This window comes from Danio aesculapii, chromosome 16, assembly GCF_903798145.1.
Source record: "Danio aesculapii chromosome 16, fDanAes4.1, whole genome shotgun sequence".
Classification (NCBI taxonomy): Eukaryota; Metazoa; Chordata; class Actinopteri; order Cypriniformes; family Danionidae; genus Danio; species Danio aesculapii.
This window is the reverse complement of record NC_079450.1, coordinates 7,482,325-7,506,112: the sequence shown is the minus strand read 5'-3', so window position 1 is coordinate 7,506,112 and position 23,788 is coordinate 7,482,325. Positions and strand designations below refer to the sequence as shown.

Below are 23,788 nucleotides of genomic sequence, written 5' to 3'. Positions count from 1 at the left end.
GTTGCTTTGTTTGCAGGCTCTTTAGACACTTGGACTCATTCTTCTGCCAGTTAATTCACGGTGTTCATCAAACTCAAACTAAAGCTTCTGTTTACACTCTCATGTTTGCTTCCACTATTAACCTCTGCGGTTTTGTATTGTTTTGTGAGCATTCGGCTCAAGTGCTGTCACATGCCACTGCTGACATGGAGGTATGTTTTTCAGCCCATTCTGATGCTCAGAGTATAAAAAACCTAGCAAGTGAGCGGAGTCCAACATCTCGGACACCTCGACTCATATGAACAGGTCAGTTATTATTAATGCTGCTGTGTTTATATGAACTCTAGACCTTTAGAAAGGACTACAACATGGATTTTTTCTAACAAATTTAACACTATTTTGAATTTGTTCTGTAAACAATTAAAAAAAATAAGGTCACACTTTATTTTGATGGTCCGTTTGTTGAATTTAGTTACATTGCATCTACATGCCAACTAATACTCATTAGACTATAAGTAGACTGTTAGGTTGGGGTTAGTATTGGGGTAAGAGTAAGTTGACATGTACTAGCAAAGTTTCTCATAGTCAGTTAAATGTGTGTTGAAGGAGCAGTATCAACAGATATTAAGCAGACAGTCTACTAATACTCAAATGGGCCATCAAAATAAAGTGTTTCCAAAAATAATATTGCTTAAGGGGGCTAATGATATTGACTTTAAAATGGTTTATATCAAAACTGCTTTAATTCTAGTCGAAATTAAACAAAATAAGACTTTCCCCAGAAGAAAAATAATTATGCTTTCGCCTCACAGCAAGAAGGTCACTGGTTAAAGCATAGGCTGGGTCAGTTGGCATTTCTGTGTGGAGTTTGCATGTTCTCCTCGTGGGTTTCCTCCGGGTGCTTTCACCCACAGTCCAAAGACATGCGCTATAGTGAATTGAATAAACTACATTTAGTACTGGGTTGTGGCTGGAAGGGCATTCGCTGTGTAAAACATATGCTGGATAAGTTGGCGGTTCATTCCGCTGTGGCGGCCACTGATAAATAAAGGGACTAAGCCAAAAGAAAATGAATGAATGAAATCTGTCATATTTTATTTTTATTTTAAAATACAAATAAAATAAAATAAATCCTGAGTGTTTGGGATGTAGCATCTCGAACACCTCGAGCAATGGAAGCTGATAATTCTGCTTTAAAGCTCTTTTATTAACGGTATTATTTTAGGCTACAAAATGGGCTTTTTAAAGATTTAAAGCTTATTTTAAATTCTTCTATTGTGTAATTTTTTTCTATTTTTTCTATGCAATAAAAACAATCAGCAAATACTGCTACTCTGTAAAACCCAACAGTCAACTTTATCAAATTAAATGAGTGTAGTTAAGTCAAAATTTACTGAAAGTTAATTCTATTCATTTTGAAAAGAGTGTTGAACTCAGTGTTGAAGGTAATGAGTTATTTAAATACCTCATTACTTCAACTTAAATGAAGTTACAGTACTCATATAGATTAGTTTTTTAACTCAAATGGTTTGAGTTGCCTTAACTTATTGCGTTTTACAGTACTCACTTGGTTTAAGTTCTCTTCATTTATTGGGTTTTACTGTGCTCAAATGGCCTTGTTTACTCAAATGCAGTAAGTTCACAGTACTCATTAGGATTAGTTTTTGAACTTAAATGGTTTGTTGCAATCGGTTTCCTCAAATGGTTTGAGTTACCTTAATTTTTTGGGTTTTGTAGTGTAGATGGGAGGACACAGTTCAATATATATATATATATATATATATATATATATATATATATATATATATACATACATAAATTGAATATTATTTTCATTTTAAAATCATTTTAAAATACATAAATACAGTGCTCAGTGTTCATATTTTAATAGAATATAAATATAAAATAAATAATATAGATAAAAATATTATCAGACATAGTGTGAAAATTTCCTTGCTCTGTTAAACATAATTTGGGAAATTTTTAAAAAAGAAAAAAGATTCAAAGGGGGGGGGGGGCTAATAATTCTGACCAACTGCATTATATTGCATGTTATTTATTTATTTATTTATTTATTTATTTATTTATTTATTTTTAATGCCAGCTGGACACAAGGACATACAATGTTTGCGTTGGTCATTTGTTTCCTGGGTTTTCTCCATATGAGCGCTGCCTGTAGCATGGTGAGTTTGATTCTTTACCTAAAACAGTTTATTTCCTTTTTATATACTACATAAGTTTATATACTAATTTATATACTTTTAATATACTAAATAAACTAACAAAATGTATCCATCCAATGCATGTCTCAAATCTATGGTGGACTTTCCAGTCAGGTAAGCATATATTTTCATACTCCCAGTTATTAGTTTGCAATAAGGCACAGATTAAAACAAACAAACAAAAACTAATAATTATCACCAAACTTCCCCATTTGATTGATACAGTAAAGAATTGACAATACATACACTACCGGTCAAAAGTTTGGGTTTTTTTATTCATTTTTTTTTTTTAAGAAAATTATTTTGTTCATCAAGGCAGCATTTATTAAATGTAAAAATAAATAAATAAATTGTTAAATACTTATTTATTAAATATGTATTTATTACTCATTGTATGTAGTTTAAAATGAAATTGTTACTCCAGTCATGATTGTGTTTATTACTATTATTATTATTAATAATAAAATTTATTATAATAATTAAATAATAATAATAATAATAATAATATAATAATTAAATAATAATAATAATAATTAAATAATAATAATGATAATAATAATAATAATAATAATAATAATAATAATAATAATAATTAAATAATAATAATAATAATAATAATAATAATAATAATAATGATAATAATAATAAAATAATAATAATAATAATGATAATAATAATAATAATAATAATAATAATAATAATAATAATAATAATAATAATTAAATAATAATAATAATAATAATAATAATAATAATAATAATAATAATAATAATAATAAAATAATAATAATAATAATGATAATAATAATAATAATAATAATAATAATAATAATAATAATAATAATAATAATAATTAAATAATAATAATAATAATTAAATAATAATAATTCAATAATAATAATAATAATAATAATTATTATAATTATAATAAATATTAGTGTGATTTCTGAAGGATCATGTGACTGAAAATTCATCTTTAAAAGCACAGGAATAAATGATTAAATTAAATAATAAACTACTTTTGAACAGTTATTTTATAGTGCAACAACATTTCACAATTTTACAAGGTGTACTGTATTTCTGATTAAATTAATGCAGCCTTGGTGAGCAGGAGAAGCTTATTTTAAAACATTTAAAATCCTACTGACACCAAACTTTTGACCGGCAGTGTATATAACTATTATTTATTTAATTTTGTTTTTGCATTAAAAGTTCAAAAATGACAATGAGGCAAGATTTAGTCAGGTTTAAAATACTTGTTTCATTTTTGAGTCAAAGGTTTTTTCAGAGGGGATTTGGGGAACAATTTATCACTCTGAAAACCCAGTGCAGCCAGAAAAGAAATAAGGGCTCAATACTGTTTCTTGCATAGAATCAGGCTAAATATAAATAAATATTTATAAATATTCTTGATATCGACATTGATGTCATCATTTGCAGAAATTCTAGAATGCTGATCAGTGATATTCCCAGTGCTAAAAGAGCACATTTGCTGGAATAGTTGGCGGTTCATTCCGCTGTGGTGACCCCTGATAAATAGGGACTAAGCTGAAGGAAAGTGAATGAATAAATGATCATGAATGAATAAATGAAATGAATGAATAAATGTTGCCCAGTACTGGGTTACGGCTGGAAAGGCATCTGCCACGTCAAACATATGCTGGAATAGTTGGTGGTTCATTCTGCTGTGGTGACCCCTGATAAATAGGGACTAAGATGAAGGAAAATGAATGACTAAATGATCATGAATGAATAAATGAAATGAATGAATAAATGTTTCCCAGTACTGGGTTACGGCTGGAAAGGCATCTGCCGCGTCAAACATATGCTGGAATAGTTGGTGGTTCATTCTGCTGTGGTGACCCCTGATAAATAGGGACTAAGATGAAGGAAAATGAATGACTAAATGATCATGAATGAATAAATGAAATGAAATGAATAAATGTTTCCCAGTACTGGGTTACGGCTGGAAAGGCATCTGCCGCGTCAAACATATGCTGGAATAGTTGGCGGTTCATTCCGCTGTGGTGACCCCTGATAAATAGGGACTAAGATGAAGGAAAATGAATGAATAAATGAACTGAATGAATAAATGTTTCCCAGTACTGGGTTACGGCTGGAAAGGCATCTGCCACGTCAAACATATGCTGGAATAGTTGGTGGTTCATTCTGCTGTGGTGACCCCTGATAAATAGGGACTAAGATGAAGGAAAATGAATAAATAAATGAAATGAATGAATAAATGTTTCCCAGTACTGGGTTACGGCTGGAAAGGCATCTGCCGCATCAAACATATGCTGGAATAGTTGGTGGTTCATTCTGCTGTGGTGACCCCTGATAAATAGGGACTAAGATGAAGGAAAATGAATGAATAAATGATCATGAATGAATAAATGAAATGAATGAATAAATGTTTCCCAGTACTGGGTTACGGCTGGAAAGGCATCTGCCGCGTCAAACATATGCTGGAATAGTTGGTGGTTCATTCTGCTGTGGTGACCCCCTAATAAAAAAGGGAGTAAGCCGAGGGAAAATGAATGGAATGATCGGTGATATCTATTTAACTATTAAATAGTTGATATTAGGAATTCATGAGAATTAACAAGAGTAATTAATGAGAATTTTTATTCATGAGAAAGTCTAAAAGTTTGCCATATCACATCAAAATATACATATGAAGTGTGCCGAATGTAAATGTTGCTTAAGTGAAGATTTGGGACTCAATGAAGGGGAAAATTAACTCATTTGGACCATTTAAACCCTTTTAAAATTTGCATTGCAATTAAAATCTACAGATGAAACAGATAACAGTGCATTTTGGATGTTTTCTTCAGTTGGATATAGTTGGGATAGCCAATAAGCAAGCCGATAGCCCAAAATCCTAAAATTTGACTAATGCATGAAAAAATAAACAGTTATGCATCGTTTGAAATATTTGTATTTATAATTGTTTGGCATGTCTCCTCACAGGCGTCTGCACGGAGCTGTCGTCTGTCCAGCAGGAGATTGTGGATGTGCACAATGCTTTCCGCAGGGCAGTGCAGCCGTCAGCCAGTAACATGCTGAAAATGGTCAGTGCGTCTCCTGTGATTCTCATATGCATGTCAGACCTGTGTCCTAAAGGACTTTGAGTTTATTTTTAAAGCACATTTATAAATCCAGGGTTGCTCAAAGTGCTGTACACTGTCAGAAAAAAGGTACTGTGAGGGTACAGTTTTGTTCCTAGGGCGACAAAATATATAATGGTAACTTTAAAGGTACCCAACTGGGGTACATTTGTGTACACAAAACAGCTGCAACTGTACAATCTTTTAGATTTAGACATGTAGCGCATTGGTGGGTTGTACTGTCTACAGAAGTATTTTACGTTTTGTCAGTTTAGTGGCTAATTTTGTCAGTTTTACTTGCTAAGTTGAGTTCAGTCGTACGAAATTGTACGATTTTAAAAAGGAGGCGTGGCACCTAACCCCACCACTAAACCCAACCGTCATTGGCGGATGAGCAAATCGTACTCAATTTTACGAATTAGATTGTACAAATTCGTACGAATTAGCCACTAAATCAAAAAGTTACGAATTGCCGTGAGATCGTGTTGGTTTTCTCTCTCTTTCCTGTCCTGTTGTTGTGTTTTCTAGTTGACTAAAGTTGTGGAATTTAAGGTGCTCTCCATCTTTCTTCTCTCCCCTCCTTGTTGTGACTGTTATAACACTCATTTTGAAATATGAAGCAGTAAACTGAACACTGTAGGGCAGGGGTCACCAAACTTGTTCCTGGTGGGCCGGTGTCCTGCAGATTTTAGCTCCAACCCTAATCAAACACACCTGAACAAGCTAATCAAGGTCTTACTAGGTGTACTTGAAAAATCCAGGCAAGTGTGTTGAGGCAAGTTGGAGCTAAATCCTGCAGGGACACCGGCCCTCCAGGACCGAGATTGGTGACCCCTGCTGTAGGGGCTGAGTGCCATTTACGTTGAAGTCCTTTCGGTTCAGTTAAGGATTAAGGGAAGTACTTGTAATTTATTTTCTGCTTTTTTCTAGATTCTATTAGGCAAGTTATCTTCGGGTGGCGTTAGTTAACTTTTCCTTTTATTATTTTGGCCTTGCTCAGCCCTGAAGCTATTTTTGTTTGCACTCCTATTGTTTTCTGTAAATACAAACCTTTTCCCTTTTCTCACAATAAAAAGACGTGAAGGTTATTAAAATCATAACCTGCTAATTTATTTATTTATTTATTTATTTATTTATTCTTTGACTTATGTTTCCACCCCAGCCCTAGGCATTTGCCCTGGGCATTTTTTGGTTATAACACATGAAAGGTACATTTTTTGTACCTTTTAATTAGGTAATTTATTTTATTGTATTTAAATTCAGGCAGGGGCGACGCAGTGGCGCAGTAGGTAGTGCTTTCTCCTCACAGCAAGAAGGTCGCTGGTTCGAGCTTCGGCTCGATCAGTTGGCGTTTCTGTGTGGAGTTTGCATGTTCTTCCTGCGAGTGGGTTTCCTCCGGGTGCTCCGGTTTCCCATACAGTCCAAAGATATGTGTTACAGGTGAATTGGGTAGGCTAAATTTGTTAAAAGTGTGTATGGATGTTTCCCAGAGAGGGGTTGCAGCTGGAAGGGCATCCGCTGCGTAAAACATGTGCTGGATAAGTTGGCGGTTCATTCCGCTGTGGCGACCTTGGATTAATAAAGGGAATAAGCCGAAAAGAAAATGAATAAATGAATAAATTCAGGCACATCTATGATAGTCCAAACTATTTTCTTTTTGTTTATTAATATAACATATGTCAGCTCATGATAAGATCAAGACACTATATATATTAATTTAAATGTGGAACAATTAAAATATCTAATTTACAAACAATGTTAAACGAATTTATTAAATGAAATATTTTGAATAATTGTAATTCTTTTATGTTTTAATACTATAGTGTTCCTCAGAAATACTGTATTAAAATGTTATTAGGTGAAATCCATGATGGGTGAGTGGATAAACACATGTTCTTTGAGGAAGAGACTCAAAGATAGTTCAAATCTTACTTATAACTTAGGGCGACACGGTGGCTCAGTGGTTAGCACTGTCACCTCACAGCAAGAAGATCGGTGGACCGAGTCCCGGCTGGGCCAGTTGGCATTTCTGTGTGGAGTTTGCATGTTCTCCCCGTGTTGGCGTGGGTTTCTTCCAGGTGCTCTGGTTTCCCCCACAGTCCAAACATTTGCGCTATAGGGGAATTGAAGAAACTAAATAGGCTGTAGTGTATGAGTGTGTATGTGAATGAGGGTGTGTGGATGTATCTCAGTACTGGTTTGCAGCTGGAAGGGCATCCGCTGTGTAAAACATATGCTGGAAATGGCAGTTCATTCTGCTGTGGTGACCCCTGATGAATAAATGGACAAAGTGGAAAGAAAATGAATGAATGAATAAATGTTATTAGACCTACAGTTGAAGTCAGAATTATTAGCCCCCCTTTGATTTATTTTTTTTATTTTTTATATATTTCCTAAGTGATGTTTAACAGAGCAAGGAAATTTTCACAGTATGTCTGATAATATTTTTTCTTCTGGAGAAAGTCTTATTTGTTTTATTTCAGCTAGAATAAAAGCAGTTTTTTAAATTTTTTAAAAACCATTTTAAGGTCAAAATTATTAGCCCCTTTAAGCTATTTTTTTTACTAGTCTACAGAACAAACCATCATTATACAATAACTTGCCTAATTACCCTAACCTGCCTAGTTAACCTAATTAACCTAGTTACACCTTTAAATGTCACTTTAAGCTGTATAGAAGTGTCTTGAAAAATATCTAGTCAAATATTATTTACTGTCATCATGACAAAGATAAAATAAATCAGTTATTAGAAATGAGTTATTAAAACTATTATGATTAGAAATGTGTTGAAAAAATCTTCTCTCCGTTAAACAGAAATTGGGGAAAAAAATAAACAGGGGGGCTAATAATTCTGACTGTATATTTTAATGCTTAAAAACTTAAAAATATTGTCATTTGCAAACAAATACATCAACAGAAACTGAGTTCTTGCTGGAAATCCTGAAAAATAGGATAAATTTGGATAAAGTACTTAAATCTGCTTGAAAATGTTATTGTGTTGCATTCATAATAATGTGTTACTAAATAGGTAATACTAATTATTTCAAAGGGGACCTATTGTGCAAAAATCCCTTTTACACAGTCAGTTTTTAATGGCAAAAATTTAATTAATACTTTTTTTTAGTAATTACACTTGATAAAAGCAGTCTGCAGAAACACTTTGATAGACATCCTTTGTACAGGTCATCAGAGGGGGAAAGCCCCACTCATTAGTGACCATCTCTCTAATGATTGAACCAGCAGCCATTTAAGAGATAGAAAATATGTATTTGAGTGCATTTTGGACTAACTGTAAGCGCTTGTGCTGGTGTTTTCAGAGCTGGAGTGATGCAGTGGCTGAGTCGGCTCGAGGATGGATTAATAAGTGTAACATGACACACGGACCACCAAGCAGCCGCATGCTCAACGGTATGTGACCCACAATATACTTCAACTCAGCCTACATGTTGCATATACCTGGGGTTAAAAACTCAAATTACGCTGAGGGCCCGACAGGTCAAAATGTCCTCTTCAGTGTGATGAATTTGTTAAAGGAACACTCCCCTTTTGTTGAAGGCTCATTTTTATAACTCCACTAGAGTTGAACAGTTGAGTTTTAACATTTTTTTAATCCATTCAGCCGGTTTCTGGCAACACAATCTCACAGCAATTCGTAACTTTTTGATTTAGTGGATTCCTACAATTTAGTACGATTTGCTCATCTGCCAATGACGGTTGGGTTTAGGGGTGGGGTTAGGTGCCACGCCTCCTTTTTAAAATCGTACAATTTCGTACGACTGAACTCGTACGAATTCGTACGAATTAGCCACTAAACTGTCAAAACGTAAAATACTTGGGTTTTCTCGTGAGATCAGGCTGGTCTGGCAGGAGCACTATTAGCTTAGCTTAGCATAGATAATTGAATCAGATTAGACTGTTAGCCTCTCGCTCAAAAATTCATATTTTAAATAAAGCTTGACTGTTCTATAGTCACAGTGTTGTACTAAGACCGACAGAAAATGAAGATTGCTATCTTCTAGGACGATACAGCTAGGAACCAAACTGTCATTCAAGTGCAAAAAGGTCTTTGCACACTGAAGTTCGAAATTTTCATATGCGTTTTTTTTTTGTATTCATATCTGAAAAATTAATTACAAACCTTAACACAAAAAACACAAATAGTCTGATGTGTACTAATAAATAAACACTACAAAATGTCTTCGCGTAGTGAAGCACGGCATTTGATTTGAGTTGAATATGAAACACTTTGAAGAGATTTTGTCTGAAACAGGTACGACTGTACAGGCATCTTAATGATCTGTCCATGCGTGATCATAGAAAGAACCAGATGACCAATAATTCTTGGCTAATAATTGCAACAGTTGGACCATGTTGCCTTTTTAGCTTATAAGCAGAGGACAGAAACTAGCCAGACAGTAATGTGTGAATTGTGGAGTGGGCAAAATAAAAATAAAAAAGTCAGTTTTTGCTTTTATTCTTGCCATAATAAAACATATAATTGTAGAGCAGCCCATGTTCTGATGTCATTGATATTTAACTTTATTAGGTAGAACTGTCTGAGATGTGAGCAAAAGCAAGTGATGCATCAAAGTTTGATTTAAAAAATTTTGAATGGTTATAAAAATCCTTATAATCATTAGAATAAATTATAAAAAGAATCAAAAACTGTTAGTTTAAAAATCTTCAATGAGATGACGTAGTTCTGGAAACTTTCTACTTCTCTGTTTATCTGTCTGATTTGACTGTCTGTTTCTTTTGACCGCCCTCTGTCGTTTAAAAGAATATCTCAATGGCGAACACGTCAAGTATAAGAGTCTCGTCTGTTTCGTGAGGTATGCGATGCGGCACAAAGCAGAAGTATAAATCAGCCCTAAGATGTTTGTTTGTTTTTCTGTCTTTAGTACTGTTCAATTTAAATACATTTAGAATTGTATTGTGGTCTTAATTTATAATGGTCTTAAAAAGGTCTTAAAAAGTCTTAAATTTGAAATGATGATATCTGCAGAAACCCTGGTCAACATGACTGACACAAGGCAAAGTTGAACTTATGTTTTAATGTATGAAAAATACGAGCGAAAATTTCAGATTCAGTGTGCAATAAACATTAATCAAGGAACTTTTCTGCTGTACCATGGCTGCAGCAGAAGCAATGATATTAAAAGTCCCCAGTATCAAGCCCTACAATCACACCACCAGTTAAGGCTGATTTATACTTCTATCGAGTGATTGGAATGACCCACGTCACCTGCCTTACGTGTAGCCGTGCATTTATACTTCTGCCTGCTGTTTGTTTTGCTCCGCAATAACACTTATGAAACACTAGCTGGCAGTATTTATGTTCCTCGATGTTCTGTTAATTTTCATCGCAGGTGTTTTTTTTCTTTTTTCTGAACGCTACCTTAATGTTTCCTAAACGCTACTTCAAACTCGTTCATTCGGAGGCGGGAACTGGTGGACGTACAACAGCTTTAATCATAAGATAAACACAAAACAACAGTTTCCATCTGGAACTCCTTCACTGGACTCGACAGTTGTAAACAGTCGCTCCAATTGGTTCGCGGCTCTCAGCACCACCCACACTCGTCACTGCTACCAAGTCGACCAATCACAGAGCTTGCGCTACACATTTCTGCAACGTGTAGTTATATTTTTGAGAGGTGCGCGTAAGTGTCATCCACAGCGAGGGATATTGTATTGCGCAAATGCTGCGCCAGAGCATATGAGTGTGCTTTAGAATCGACATAATATGCCAGAATAAGAGTTTTCTAGTCTTATCGGCCTAGCCTTATCATTTTCCTACAGTCTTAGTGCATTTTGTGTAACTGTAATGTAATGTAACTACAAAATAATAATAATTAAAAAATGATGTCAGCACTTTGAAACATTTTGTGTTTTGATACATGTAATGTTTAGCCATTTAAAATAAAACTAAAAAGTCTCCTTTGACTCAGGTTTAAAGAATTAAATTTTTAATTTCTATTTAATTTTATATTAATTGCTTATTGAGTAATTAAGTTGACTTCCAGAAATAGTAGTTAGAACAGTAATTTAGTCACAATTTTACTGATGTAATAAGTAGTTAATGACTTCTTTAGGTAACTTACCTAACACTACACACTGAATAATTGATTATTTCAAAAGCAGATTAATTGACAAATGTAACATTGTCATGTTGTACTGGCGTGGCTCTCTTTTCGATTCGGCTTTCTTTGGAAATATTTTTGATGACAGAATCAAAATTTAATCCACTTTTTGTGTCAGAACATGTTTGCTGCATTTTAAATAAAAGGGAATACACCTTGAGCACACATTCACAATAACGTTTCCATTTTTATTATGTTATATGCATCTTTAAGGGATCTTTTTTGTTTATTTAAAGTAAAAAAAAGTTGTATTGCTATATTTTCATTCTTTACAATTGTCTTTGATGTTTTTCATTTTAATTGATTCATTTTTTATATTGTATGTATAACAGTTTTTATGTACAAAACAAAACTAAATTGACACAATCTATAATACTTTTTAGACAAACGGTAACTAAAAAACACAGATTTAAATAAGTGAAATAAAATTTAAATGAGCAAATTAATTTGAAAAGCATAAAAATAAAAGTAATTTAAAAAACTAACAAAAAAAAACAAGCAGCAGTCCATCCAAACATGCACCATATGGAGTAAATAATATACACCATTAAGTTTTACTTGATCAAACTAAAAACACTGAAAATGGAGTGAAAAGTAAGAGTAAGATTGTCTATGAATCGTAAGTGCCCTACTTTCAACTCTTAAAAAGATAGGAAGAGGCACCAGATTTTTTTTTAGAACTGTTTAGAAGCATCTGCCCTAGCAAACCAAATTCTTTCAAGCGTAACCCTTGTATGGTGTTCGGGTCAGTGAGATCCGTTTTCAGTTTCTTTCAAGAGAAAAATTAAACAATGAATTATTTTTTCAACCTGAAATTCATTGGCTTTGGCTTATTTTCTGTGAAGAACACACATCCGAACAAATTTTCAATGACCGCATAATGTACCACACCCAAAAATTTACATTACATACAAGGTGTCTTCCTCCTTTCTGGTGCTGCTGTTTTCTTCCCCTCCCCCTCCTGCACAAAGTTGCAACATTGTTGAAAATTCAACTATCAACACTGTCTGCTCTTACTTTCCCGCACATTTTACCCTCTCTCTTGCGGGAACCAAGCTTTATTTTCTCATACCCTGTCCCATCTACGAATTAGGGGCATAATACTATCAATAAGACTTTGCCAGTGTGGTTCCTTATCACAACTGATCAAGATGGCCGAAAGATTATCTGCTGCGAGGGCCTTGCAATTGATTGTGGAAGAGAGAGGAGCTTCTGATGATGAACGATACAAACAAAAACAAATCTGTGGGTTTTATTTTTTTCCTAACATTAATAATAATAACAATAATAAAAAAACGAGAAGCGCATTAATTCATCAATATGATCTAACAAAGCTAAAGGGGGAAATTAACCATATTTGCTGTTCATATGGCTTGTAATTGGGATGAAGTAAACATTTTTTGAGTAACTTAACATTAAATTGTTTTACAGTGTTAATTTGGAAAGCTAAAACTCTAGCGGGTCCACCAGACCCATGAACACTGGCTGAGTAACAAAAATACGAACACCACACAAGGGTTAAGAGCAGCAACCATCTCAGACAGCCATTTATGAAAAGTAGGGGGACTTCTAATTCATCAAGAGCACTCTTTTAGCCACCACCATATCAAACATAATAGCCCAGGTAGCAAAGAATTCTGGCCCAGATTTGGCATAAATATGGCACAACAGGCATTCATCCGGCACTGGCATACAGCATGTGGGCCAAACATGGCTCTGGTTTGGCAGAGGTGGAACCGTCTTTTAGCCGGCACACAATACTTGGGCCAGAAGTAAAATGTAGTATTAGGCCCAGATGTTAATAACTGATATGTGGGCCATGTAAGTTTGGCCTGTCTTGATCCACTTTTAAAATATATTTTTTATTATTTTCAAATAAAGAAAAAAATTCTACCAATCGGGTCGCTTTGAGAAAAAGCACACCCATAGCAAGCCTATAGCACAATGATTTATGGGTTTATCAATTTCATTGCAGTCGTGACACACCAACATATCTGGCCCAGTTCAGGCTCAGTTACGGATTATTAACTTGGCTGAGACTTGGCCCAGATATGGTCCATGTTTGGCCCTTGTCTGGAAGCTGGACTTGGTCCAGTCATGTACCGTAATTCACTGCAGCATGTGGGCCAAGCAAAAGCTGATTGTGTGGGTCAGAGCTGGGCCAGAGATATTTTGCTATGTGGGAGACATTTGCTGATTATGTGACCATGCTAACACAGGGCCAGAGCATCCAAACATGGCTAACTCAATATCTGGACTAATGCTTTCTCCTAAAACATTTGAATAAAACTGAAAAATATCTCAGGGCAAAACCAAAAAGTATGAGCATAAGTTCCCTCTAAACTCTTGCGTCTGTCACACAATGGGGAAACTGAAGGGAAAATTGTATTGAGTTGAGTTTTGATATAATGTAGCCTATCTTCCAAACTACATGAGTTGTAAATAGCGGAAAAATTGTGACTGGGAAAGATTAAAAGCTTGATTATTATTTTTTTTTTAAATATGTGTATATAGTTTTATTTATTTTAGTACATAAAGATACATTTTATAAATTATATATGCATAAATCAATATCATTTTTCATATTAAAATAGTTTCTTTTTTAAATTAAGCAATATAAAGGTTACATTTTTGTTGTAGTCACAGCAATGGTGTGTGTGTGTGTGTCTTAGAGGACACAAAATGGCTTAACTGTCCAAATACATTTTGCGGCCACGTTATATACAACCAAAGCAGTGTAGACCTGAGAAAACAGAAGATGTCTTTCATCCAGCCTACAGGCCCGCACACCTAATATTGATACAGCAGGATTGTGCAAGTGTGAGTGTTGACATGCGGACTGAAGTGTGAAGAAATGACAGTGTGTCACAGTCACATGCAGTGTGTGAACTAGATCACTGGATCTCCAGGGCTTCCGCTTCAGCATTCGACCCTCATTACAACACCACTGGACAACGTAAAAAACAAATCAGCTGAACAGCTACTGATGGTTTTCTGTCAGGATGTTTGCTTTAAAAAAGGACATATCAGCAAAATCTGCTATAATCGGGTCCCTGGTGCATGTGAGAACTCAGAAACTGTGAAAAAGAACAAACCTGGAGCTCTATTCTGCAAGTTTGTGGAAACACGAGTCGTCCGGATTTAGTATTATTATTATTATTTAGTATTATTACCTCCAGAACTGTCTTGAGCACCTGTGCTCCCAAAGAGCCTCTTTTACCTCCAAAGTTTTCATTGCGTTTCATCTTCTGAGGAGTTAGTAATTTATAAGAAAAAAAGACCCCCAGTTGTTTCTACTACCCAGGGCCGGCGCGTCCATAGAGGCGACCTAGGCGGCCGGCTAGGGCAGCAGAATGGAGAGGGCGGCGTCCGCGACACCCCCCTCACCACCCGCGTCCTCAGCAGTTATATCCGCGCCTAGGGCGGCAGAATAGAGAGGGCGGCGTCCACGAAATTTCCCTCACTACCCACGTCCTCAGTTATATCCGCGAGCCCCCCCCCCAGTCTTAAATTTCATCCGCGACACCCCCCCACCCCTGGTCCTCACTTTGCTAATGGGTCACTTTCTTTTTCACTTTCGGATTGAGGGCGGCGTGATCGTCCTTTGCCTAGAGCGGCAGTTCAGCTTGTTCTGACCCTGCTCCTACCGCAGCAAATTCCATTTTTGATACAGTATCTGGTGCCAGTTTATCAGGAGGTGATCATTTTGTTCTCTTTGACTCATTGGATGGAAATGCTGCTTAATTCGCAAATGTTTTATGTGCTATTCCAGTTTTACATGAGTCAAATTTCCCATCTTTGCATGGAAACATGGCTTATTATACATTTTATTCTATGGTAATGTCCAGGGGCGTCGCTAGACCCAATCTAATGGGGCACGTGCCCCAGTGAAAATCGCCAGTGCCCCAGTAAATGCTTTGATATATCATTTACTATATATGCAAAGTGTATTTATTAAGAGTGGTAATCCCGGAATAAAGACATTATTCTCTATGTGCAACCAAACCAATGCTGTTGAAAGCAGTGTAGTTTAATCAAAAAGCAAACTGACGCATCTCTGCATGTGTGCAGAGAACCATACCCACGCACCTCACACACCGCTCTTCTCCCAGTGCGAGCCCCAGTTGTGCCCCAGTAGAGCTTTATGTCTAGCAACGCCCCTGGTAATGTCTATGAAATATCGCTGTTCCTCCATCACGCTTGGCTGTTGTCAATTGGGCCTGAATTAGTTAGCTGTCTTACACTATCAGAAATAAAGGTACGCGAGCTGTCACTGGGGTGGTACCTTTTCAAAAGGTACACATTTGTACTTAAGGGTCCATATTGGTACCTCAAAAGCATATATTTCTACCTAAAGATTTTAAGAGGAACACTTTTGTACTTTCTAAGTACTAATATGTACCCTTGAGGTATTAATATGGACCTTTAAGGTACAAATTTGTACCTTTTGAAAAGGTACCACCCCAGTGACAGCTCGCGTGCCTTTATTTCTGAGAGTGTAGTTTACTGACTAAGAATATTAAGTTAAACACTGTATAGCTTAAACTATTTAGTTGAAACCTGATTAAACTTTTAAAATAAGTTAAAGCAACATAAAAATGTTTGTTGTTTGGACTTTCTGTCATTACATGTTTTACAGTGTACTCTGCAAAAAATGCTGGGTTCCACACAATTCCTTAATGTTTTACCAACCAAACTCATTACTTTAGTGTTTATTTTACAAATTTACTTGGAATTAACATAAAAAATTAAGACGTTCCCAAAAAAATGAAAGAGTTGTGTTGTTTCAACTAGTTTTGAATAAGTACACTGTAAAAAAAAAGAAAGTTGACTGAACTCAAAATTGTAATTGTAAGTTTCTGCAGAGCTTTTTTGAGTTGACTCAACTTTCAACCCAAGTACAGCACTCGACTTGATTTAAGTTGAGTAAACTCAAAAATGTCCTGAAGCTGCTTGCCTTAACATTTTAAGTACAGTCAACTTTTTTTAAGTGTAGTTGAACAAGCAGCAAAAGTCATTTTTTGAGTGTAGTGATGCAGTAGAACTTCCAACATAGTGGTTGAGATTCATTTTTTGAAGGAAATATGCTGAAAATGTTGATAATAATTATATAGTTGGGTAAATATATTTCACGTCAGACTGCTTCACCAGTTAGGGTCAGACTAAGCATACATACAGGCACATTTTTGCATGAATTTCGTGTTTTCATAATGAAGTGTATTCTAAATGTATACATAAATTCAAGAACAACTTATAGCAAACATGCACAACAATCATGTATGCCCGGGACCTTTTAAGCATGTAAAGAACCTATAAAGAATTCCAGTTAGCAAAGAATTCTGGCTTAGATTTGGCATAAAGCTGGCACAGCAGGCATTCATCCAGCACTGGCATTCAGCATATGGGCCAAACATGGGCTGGGTTTGGCAGAGGTGGCACCGTCTTTAAGACAGCACACAAGACATGAGCCAGATCTCAAATGTAGTATTTAGCCCAGATACTAAAAATTGATGGGCCACGTAAGTTGACCCACATTTAAAATTCATTGAAATATTTTTTTTGAGTTAGGAAATATTTTAAAACACAGTCATTTTCGCTTTTCTCTTTGGATCTTCTAATGCCTTCATTTAATTCCAGGAAGCAATCAAGATTTAATAGTTTGAATCTTTTCTTTCTGTTTGTTGCTGGAATCGGCTTCCAGTCAATGGTCATTCCTGTCCCATATCTGGCCCAATTCTGGCCAAGTTATGGGTTATGACCTTGGCTGAAACCTGACCCAGATATGGTCCATGTTTGGCTCTTACTTGGAAGCCAGACTTTGTCCAGTCATGTGCTGTAAATCACTGCAGCATGTGGGCCAAGCAAACGCTGATTGTGTGGGCCAGAGCAATTTTCCTACACTGAAAGAAGTGGATCATTGCAGATTGTTGCAAACAATTTATATAAGCTGAATTTTTTACTTACAAATTAAGTTGATCCTTACTAATTTGTCTGTTATAATTCAGCACATATAAATTGTTTGCAACCACTTTAAAAAAGGAAATCCAATGAATCATTTTTTTCAGTGTATGAGGTCTATTTCACCCTATAAAATAACAGACTGCACACATAAAACATCATCCATAAGGTGCAAAATAACGTTATGTTGTTGAAATCATTCAGAATCATCATGTTTTGAATAGTTTCTATTGAGTGTCTTCTGTGTTATGAACAGGATATGAAATGGGTGAAAACCTCTTCAAGGCCACTGGGATTAGTTCATGGACATCAGTGGTAGATGCCTGGCATAGTGAAGTCAACAATTATAAATATCCCATCGGATCCATCAATGGTCACGCGACTGGACATTATACACAGGTGGAGTATTTTATGACCCGCATTCACATGTTACTATAATGGCAGCGAGATGTTTAGTCTTTTGTTTATATCAGTCATGTGTGATTTGCTACAGTAATAAGAGAAGGAAAAAACATATTGAATGTAAACATAAATACACTGTAAGAAAAATAATGATTCCTAAAAATATCTCAAATTCACACAATGAGGTGTATTTACTGCACTAGTGCAGCAAAATGAGTTGAGAAGAAGTCAAAACGATTGGCCCTCCAGTGACTTTTTTTTTTCTTTTTCCAATATTTCCCAAATGATGTTTCACAGAGCAAGAAATTTTTCACAGTATTCCCAATAATATCTTTTCTCCTGGTGAAAGTCTTATTTGTTTTATTTCGACTAGAATAAAAGCAGTTTTTCATTATTTTAAAACCATTTTAAAGTCAATATTATTAGCCCCCATAAGCAATTTTTTTTTACGATTGTCTACGGAACAGACAGTATTACTCAATGACATGCCTAATTACTCTAATTAACCCAGTTAAGCCTTTAAATGTCACTTTAAGTTGAATACTAGTATCTTGAAAATATATCTAGTGCAATAACATGTGCTGTCATCATGGCAAAGATAAAAGAAAAATTATCAATTAATTATTAAACTATTCAGGGGAGCCAATAATTCTGACTTCAACTGTATGTAGTCCGTATAAATAAACTTAACCCAATGCAAAATCAAGATTATTTTTCTTGCTCCACTGACAGTTTTTCCTCGTTTTAAGCATAAGTTCACTGTATTTTAAGCTATTATTCAGAATCAGAAGGCAAAACTTAATGGGCCGTATCATACACTAGGTGTAATAAGGTGCAAGTCGTGTATGGCGTGATTTTTTGCTATTTTCAGACCAGCGCAACCTAATTTTCACTTTTTTGGGGGGGCCTTTTCAGCTTATTCAAGACTATTTGCATTTGTATAATGTTATTATTATTATTATGAGCATTTTTTTATTATATGAATATTTATATTTGTTTGAATAAAAACAAGTTTAGATTTGTCCACCTGTCGGGTTTTGGAGACATCTGCATCATCATATGGGGCATAAGAATAGGATGTGTGTTTGGATATATTTTAATTTAGAAATAGTTTTGAAACAAATCTTTGCACTTAAAATTAAATATGTAGGCTAATGGATGTCTTCAGCACCATTTCCTTATCCACGAAAGTAAAGGAGTAAAGTAAAGAGAAAAAGTAAAGTAAAGAGAAAGTAAAGAGGCTGAATGGGGGAGGCTCATTCTTTATCCTCACGCAGCCGATGGTCTGTTTAACTGTTTTCTCGCTAGTGAAGCACTCAGTTTTTAAAGTCCGCCATGTAAAAAGCAAATGGGCCATGGCGTGACGCAACTGACTCTTAAAGGGAATGGGAGATGAGACTCTGATTGGTTTAATGCACGTTATGCTCAAAACACATCAATTACTCATTAGGAGAATAAGCACAACTCTGTTAGACCATGTAGAGCAGCGCAGAGCGTATTTTTCCATCCTTAAAATAGCAACAGTGGATTCAGACACACCACGAATGCTTTTGCGCCTAAATCATTCAAACAGAACCCAATGTCTTTAGTAATTTTACCTGTTAAATAAATGCATCTTGAAATATTTAGATACTTGTGGACAATAAATATTGACTATTAACTCATTTACATGTAACATCAAATAATACAGTACAATTACAATTCTGATCAAATGAGTCTACTCTCTTTAATTATGCATATCTGCTTTTTAAATACACTATTGAAAATTGATATTATACTGTAAGTATATAGATGTGTCTGGTTTCTCCTGATGTGTGTTTGCAGGTGGTGTGGTACAGCTCGTATGAAGTCGGCTGTGCTGTAACTCCTTGTGGAAGCAACTACTTCTATGGATGTCATTACTACCGCGCGTATGTGCATGCTCTGTTCTGCTCTATAATGTTTTTAAGTGCTGCATTAACTCTTTGAACCATGGTAACTTTATTCAGATTTATTACCATTAGTGCTATCAAATGATTAATCAAGATTAATCGCATCCAAGATAAAAGTTTGTATTTACATATAGACTGTATGTGTACTGTGTATATTTATTTATATATGTATAAATACACACACTGTACATAAAATACAAAAATATTCAAAAGAAATAATCTATATACAGTGCTCAACATATATGAGTGCACCCCTCACAAATCTCCTATTTAAATAAATATATTGTAAAGGAAGCTCTACAATATATTTGTGCATATGCATCAAATTAGTCAGTACTGAAGCCAAATCTGGAGCTAATCCAACTACATTTATGATAACAGTCCAAAATTAGAAGTTCAAATTTATAAGGGAAAGAATATTATATCCAAGATTTCAAAAAGAGCAAAATTGAATTGAAACAAAAATGAATAACATTTTGTTGATATTTTGTAATTTGTAATTTAAATGATTTTAACTATTATCTTTCTATTTCTGAAGATGTTTTTTTAAATGCACCAAAATATATTACTCATAATAACTATTTAACTAATATATATATATATATATATATATATATATATATATATATATATATATATATATATATATATATATATATATATATATATATATATATATATATATATATATATATACACACACATATACATACATATATATATATATATATATATATATATATATATATATATATATATATATATAATAAAAATAGCTTAAAGGGGCTATTAATTTTGATATAAATTATATAGAATTTTGTATATATATGTATAAGTATATATATGTATATGTATGTATATATAAGTATATATATATATATATATATATATATATATATATATATATATATATATATATATATATATATATATATAAGTATATATAAGTATATGTATGTATATGTATGTATATATGTATATATATATATATATATATATATATATATATATATATGTATATATATATATATATATATATATATATATATATATATATATATATATATATACATATATATATATATATATATACACATATACATATATATATATATATGTATATATATATATATATATATATATATATATATATATATATATATATATATATATATATATATATATACAAAATTATATATAATTTATATCAAAATTATTAGCCCCTTTAAGCTATTTTTTTCAATGGTCTACAGAACAAACGTTATCGTTATACAATAATTTGCCTAATTACCCCAACCTGCCTAGTTAACCTAATTAACCTAGTTAAGCCTTTAAATGTCACTTTAAGCTGTATAGAAGAGTCTTGAAAAATATCTATTCAAGTATTATTTACTGTCATCAAAGATAAAATAAATCAGTTATTAGAAATGAGTTATTAAAACTATTATGTTTAGAAATGTGTTGAAGAAATCTTCTCTCCGTTAAACAGAAATTGGGGAAAAAAATAAACAGGGGGGCGAATAGTTCTGACATCAACTGTATATTGTTGTAATACATCCATAGGTTCAGCTCATTTCTCTCAGTGTAATTACTGTGCGTACACACCGAAAGTGGTGAGAGCATCCAAGGTCGCTCTGGCCGCAACAACGCTGTCTGCCTTTAGCTCCGGCGGCGAGAGCGTCAAAATTCGCTACATTGATCTCGCATTTTAAGGGGCCGTTGCAGCATATCAGTTACATTCTTGCATAAAACATGCTTTCTAGTGTGAAACTGTTGCGCACTTCTTATCAAATTCATTTAACAATGGAAGATCAAGTTGCATGTGGTGTGGCTTTGCTCCACTTAATTAACCAATATGTCCATATGTCTGAAATATTCTGAAGCAGCAATACTGTTTTGTACTGTCTCATGAGATTCCTGCTTTTTTAAAGATAAATATATAACGTTACAACATTTAAGCACATCAGTAACTTATTTAATGCATGTTCCTGTAAGAAAACATTGTAAATAATTGAAAATCTGGCAACCGTAATAATCAAACCCTTGGGAACAACTGTGGTTGGAACCAAAGTTCACAGGTCTGTGTTCTCTGAATTCTTCTCAAGCAGTGGACTTCTTCATTCTGATTGCTTGCCACCGAACCGCGTCATAGCTCATTACCATAAAGTTGACTTGATTTCAACTCTCCTCGATGCTCACACCGGCGAATACGCACCGCGCTGCTCCTCGCCGCTTATCGTCGCCGACTCTCATTGAAAATGAACAACTTCTGGCTACTTTGACGCTCTCGCCGCTTTCAGTGTGAACGTATGTTAAGAAATACTTCATTTATAATGGTCTCTCTAAACCCCTCCCCTTCCCAGAACTCACTCTGCTCTGATTAGTCAGATCTGGACCATTGTCTTGTGATTGGCTGAAACAAAATGCTCGTTAACACATCAGAATCCTCAACACAGATACTTTATTTATTTTGATAACCTCTTTGTTATTTCATCCAATAATTTCAGAGGGAATTTCAGAACAGTGCCGCCATATTCACTGGGCTCTCCGTGTGCCTCCTGTCCAAACAACTGTGAAGACAATCTGTGCAGTAAGTGTTGCAAAATCACCCTGAACGATGACTTACTCACACTTTGCATTGCCGACTGCTCTTTCTTCATAGGTTTAATTGCTTCATCGACTTTCAATTCTCTTTTCCAGCTAATCCCTGTCCGTACATCAACAGTTACGTGAACTGTGATGCTCTGAAAGCAAAAGCCTCTTGCGAAAATGCCGCAGTGAAGCTAGGATGTCCAGCCAGTTGTTTGTGTGACAACAAAATCATCCCTATTGCTAAAAAATGAAATCTTCCATAACCGCACATCTATTCGATTATGTCTTTGCTATGATATGAACTATATAGTCATTCTGTTTCTGCTCCTTCAATGTGGAATACCTCAAATACTGTATGATTTACAAACGCAATAGGGTACTGTACTTTCATCATGTCATGGAAAAGGCCAGTCTGCATTGTTTTGCATTATTACCTCAACCTTTTTGTTTTCAGTAAAGCTTCTACAATCACATATGAGTGAGCCGTTTGTGTTTTCTAAGCCTCGTAAAGCCAGAAAGTGAAAACAATAGCACAACTTAGGACTCTGAAAACCGGATATGTGACAAATGATGGAGTAAAATCCGCATTACAGTATGGTACAGTATAGAGTAGATTCACTTTCTGTCATTCTTATGGTCTTTTCTGGAACACTGCACCATAATACTGTATTTTATATAATCATTTTGTGGTATTATATTCATTAGAATGATTTTAAAGCGAGCTGTTAGTGTTGAAAGATCTATATATGTCAATACATTACAGCTGAAGAAGGCTGTGGTTACAGTGATATCAGTAATGTGCTTTTATCATTTCATTCTAAAGACTAAATGCTCATCAATATAAAGAGATCGTTGACATAAGTTATGACAACATTATGACATGTTATACAGCTATGAATGTTGTCATAGCTCTTAGAAGACTAATCTACATTACATTATTTGATTTGATTTATTTCGAACAGAAAAATCATTCATAAAACAAAAATACATTGGAGCGGGATGAAGCTCAAGCTTATTGTTTTCCCATTCCATTACCACATTACATTACATTATACTACATTTTTATAGTCTATATTCTTGCCAATTTAAAATACATATAAATGATATGCTTATTTATTCCATTATACTAAATAATATTAATTATTAATAAAAATAATGTATTATTTATTTATTATTATTTATTACAACAACATTATTATTATTATCATTATATAATTAGTATTTATTTTTATTATTGTTATTATTATTATTATTATTTTTATACTTTTATATTTTAATATTATTATTGTAATAATAATTATGAATAATTTATTACTATTACTAATTACAATAACTGCAATATTATGAATAGTTTATTATTATTAATATTATTAATATTGTTGTTACTAATAATAATTACAACAACCGCATTATTATAATAAGTTCATTATTATTATTATTATTATTAATATTGTT

General features: G+C 34.0%; 1 protein-coding gene across 1 annotated transcript; it reads left to right on the top strand.

The window, feature by feature from the left end:
* The first annotated feature begins 272 nt into the window (after positions 1–272).
* Positions 273–22,806, top strand: LOC130243686 (cysteine-rich venom protein ophanin). Its single transcript, XM_056475960.1, has 8 exons — positions 273–285; positions 2,084–2,166; positions 5,171–5,271; positions 8,625–8,715; positions 17,665–17,807; positions 19,635–19,720; positions 22,249–22,331; positions 22,442–22,806. Exons 1-8 carry the CDS (start codon positions 278–280, stop codon positions 22,582–22,584), a joined length of 738 nt encoding a protein of 245 aa, XP_056331935.1. The 5' UTR covers positions 273–277; the 3' UTR covers positions 22,585–22,806.
* The last annotated feature ends 982 nt before the right edge of the window (positions 22,807–23,788 follow it).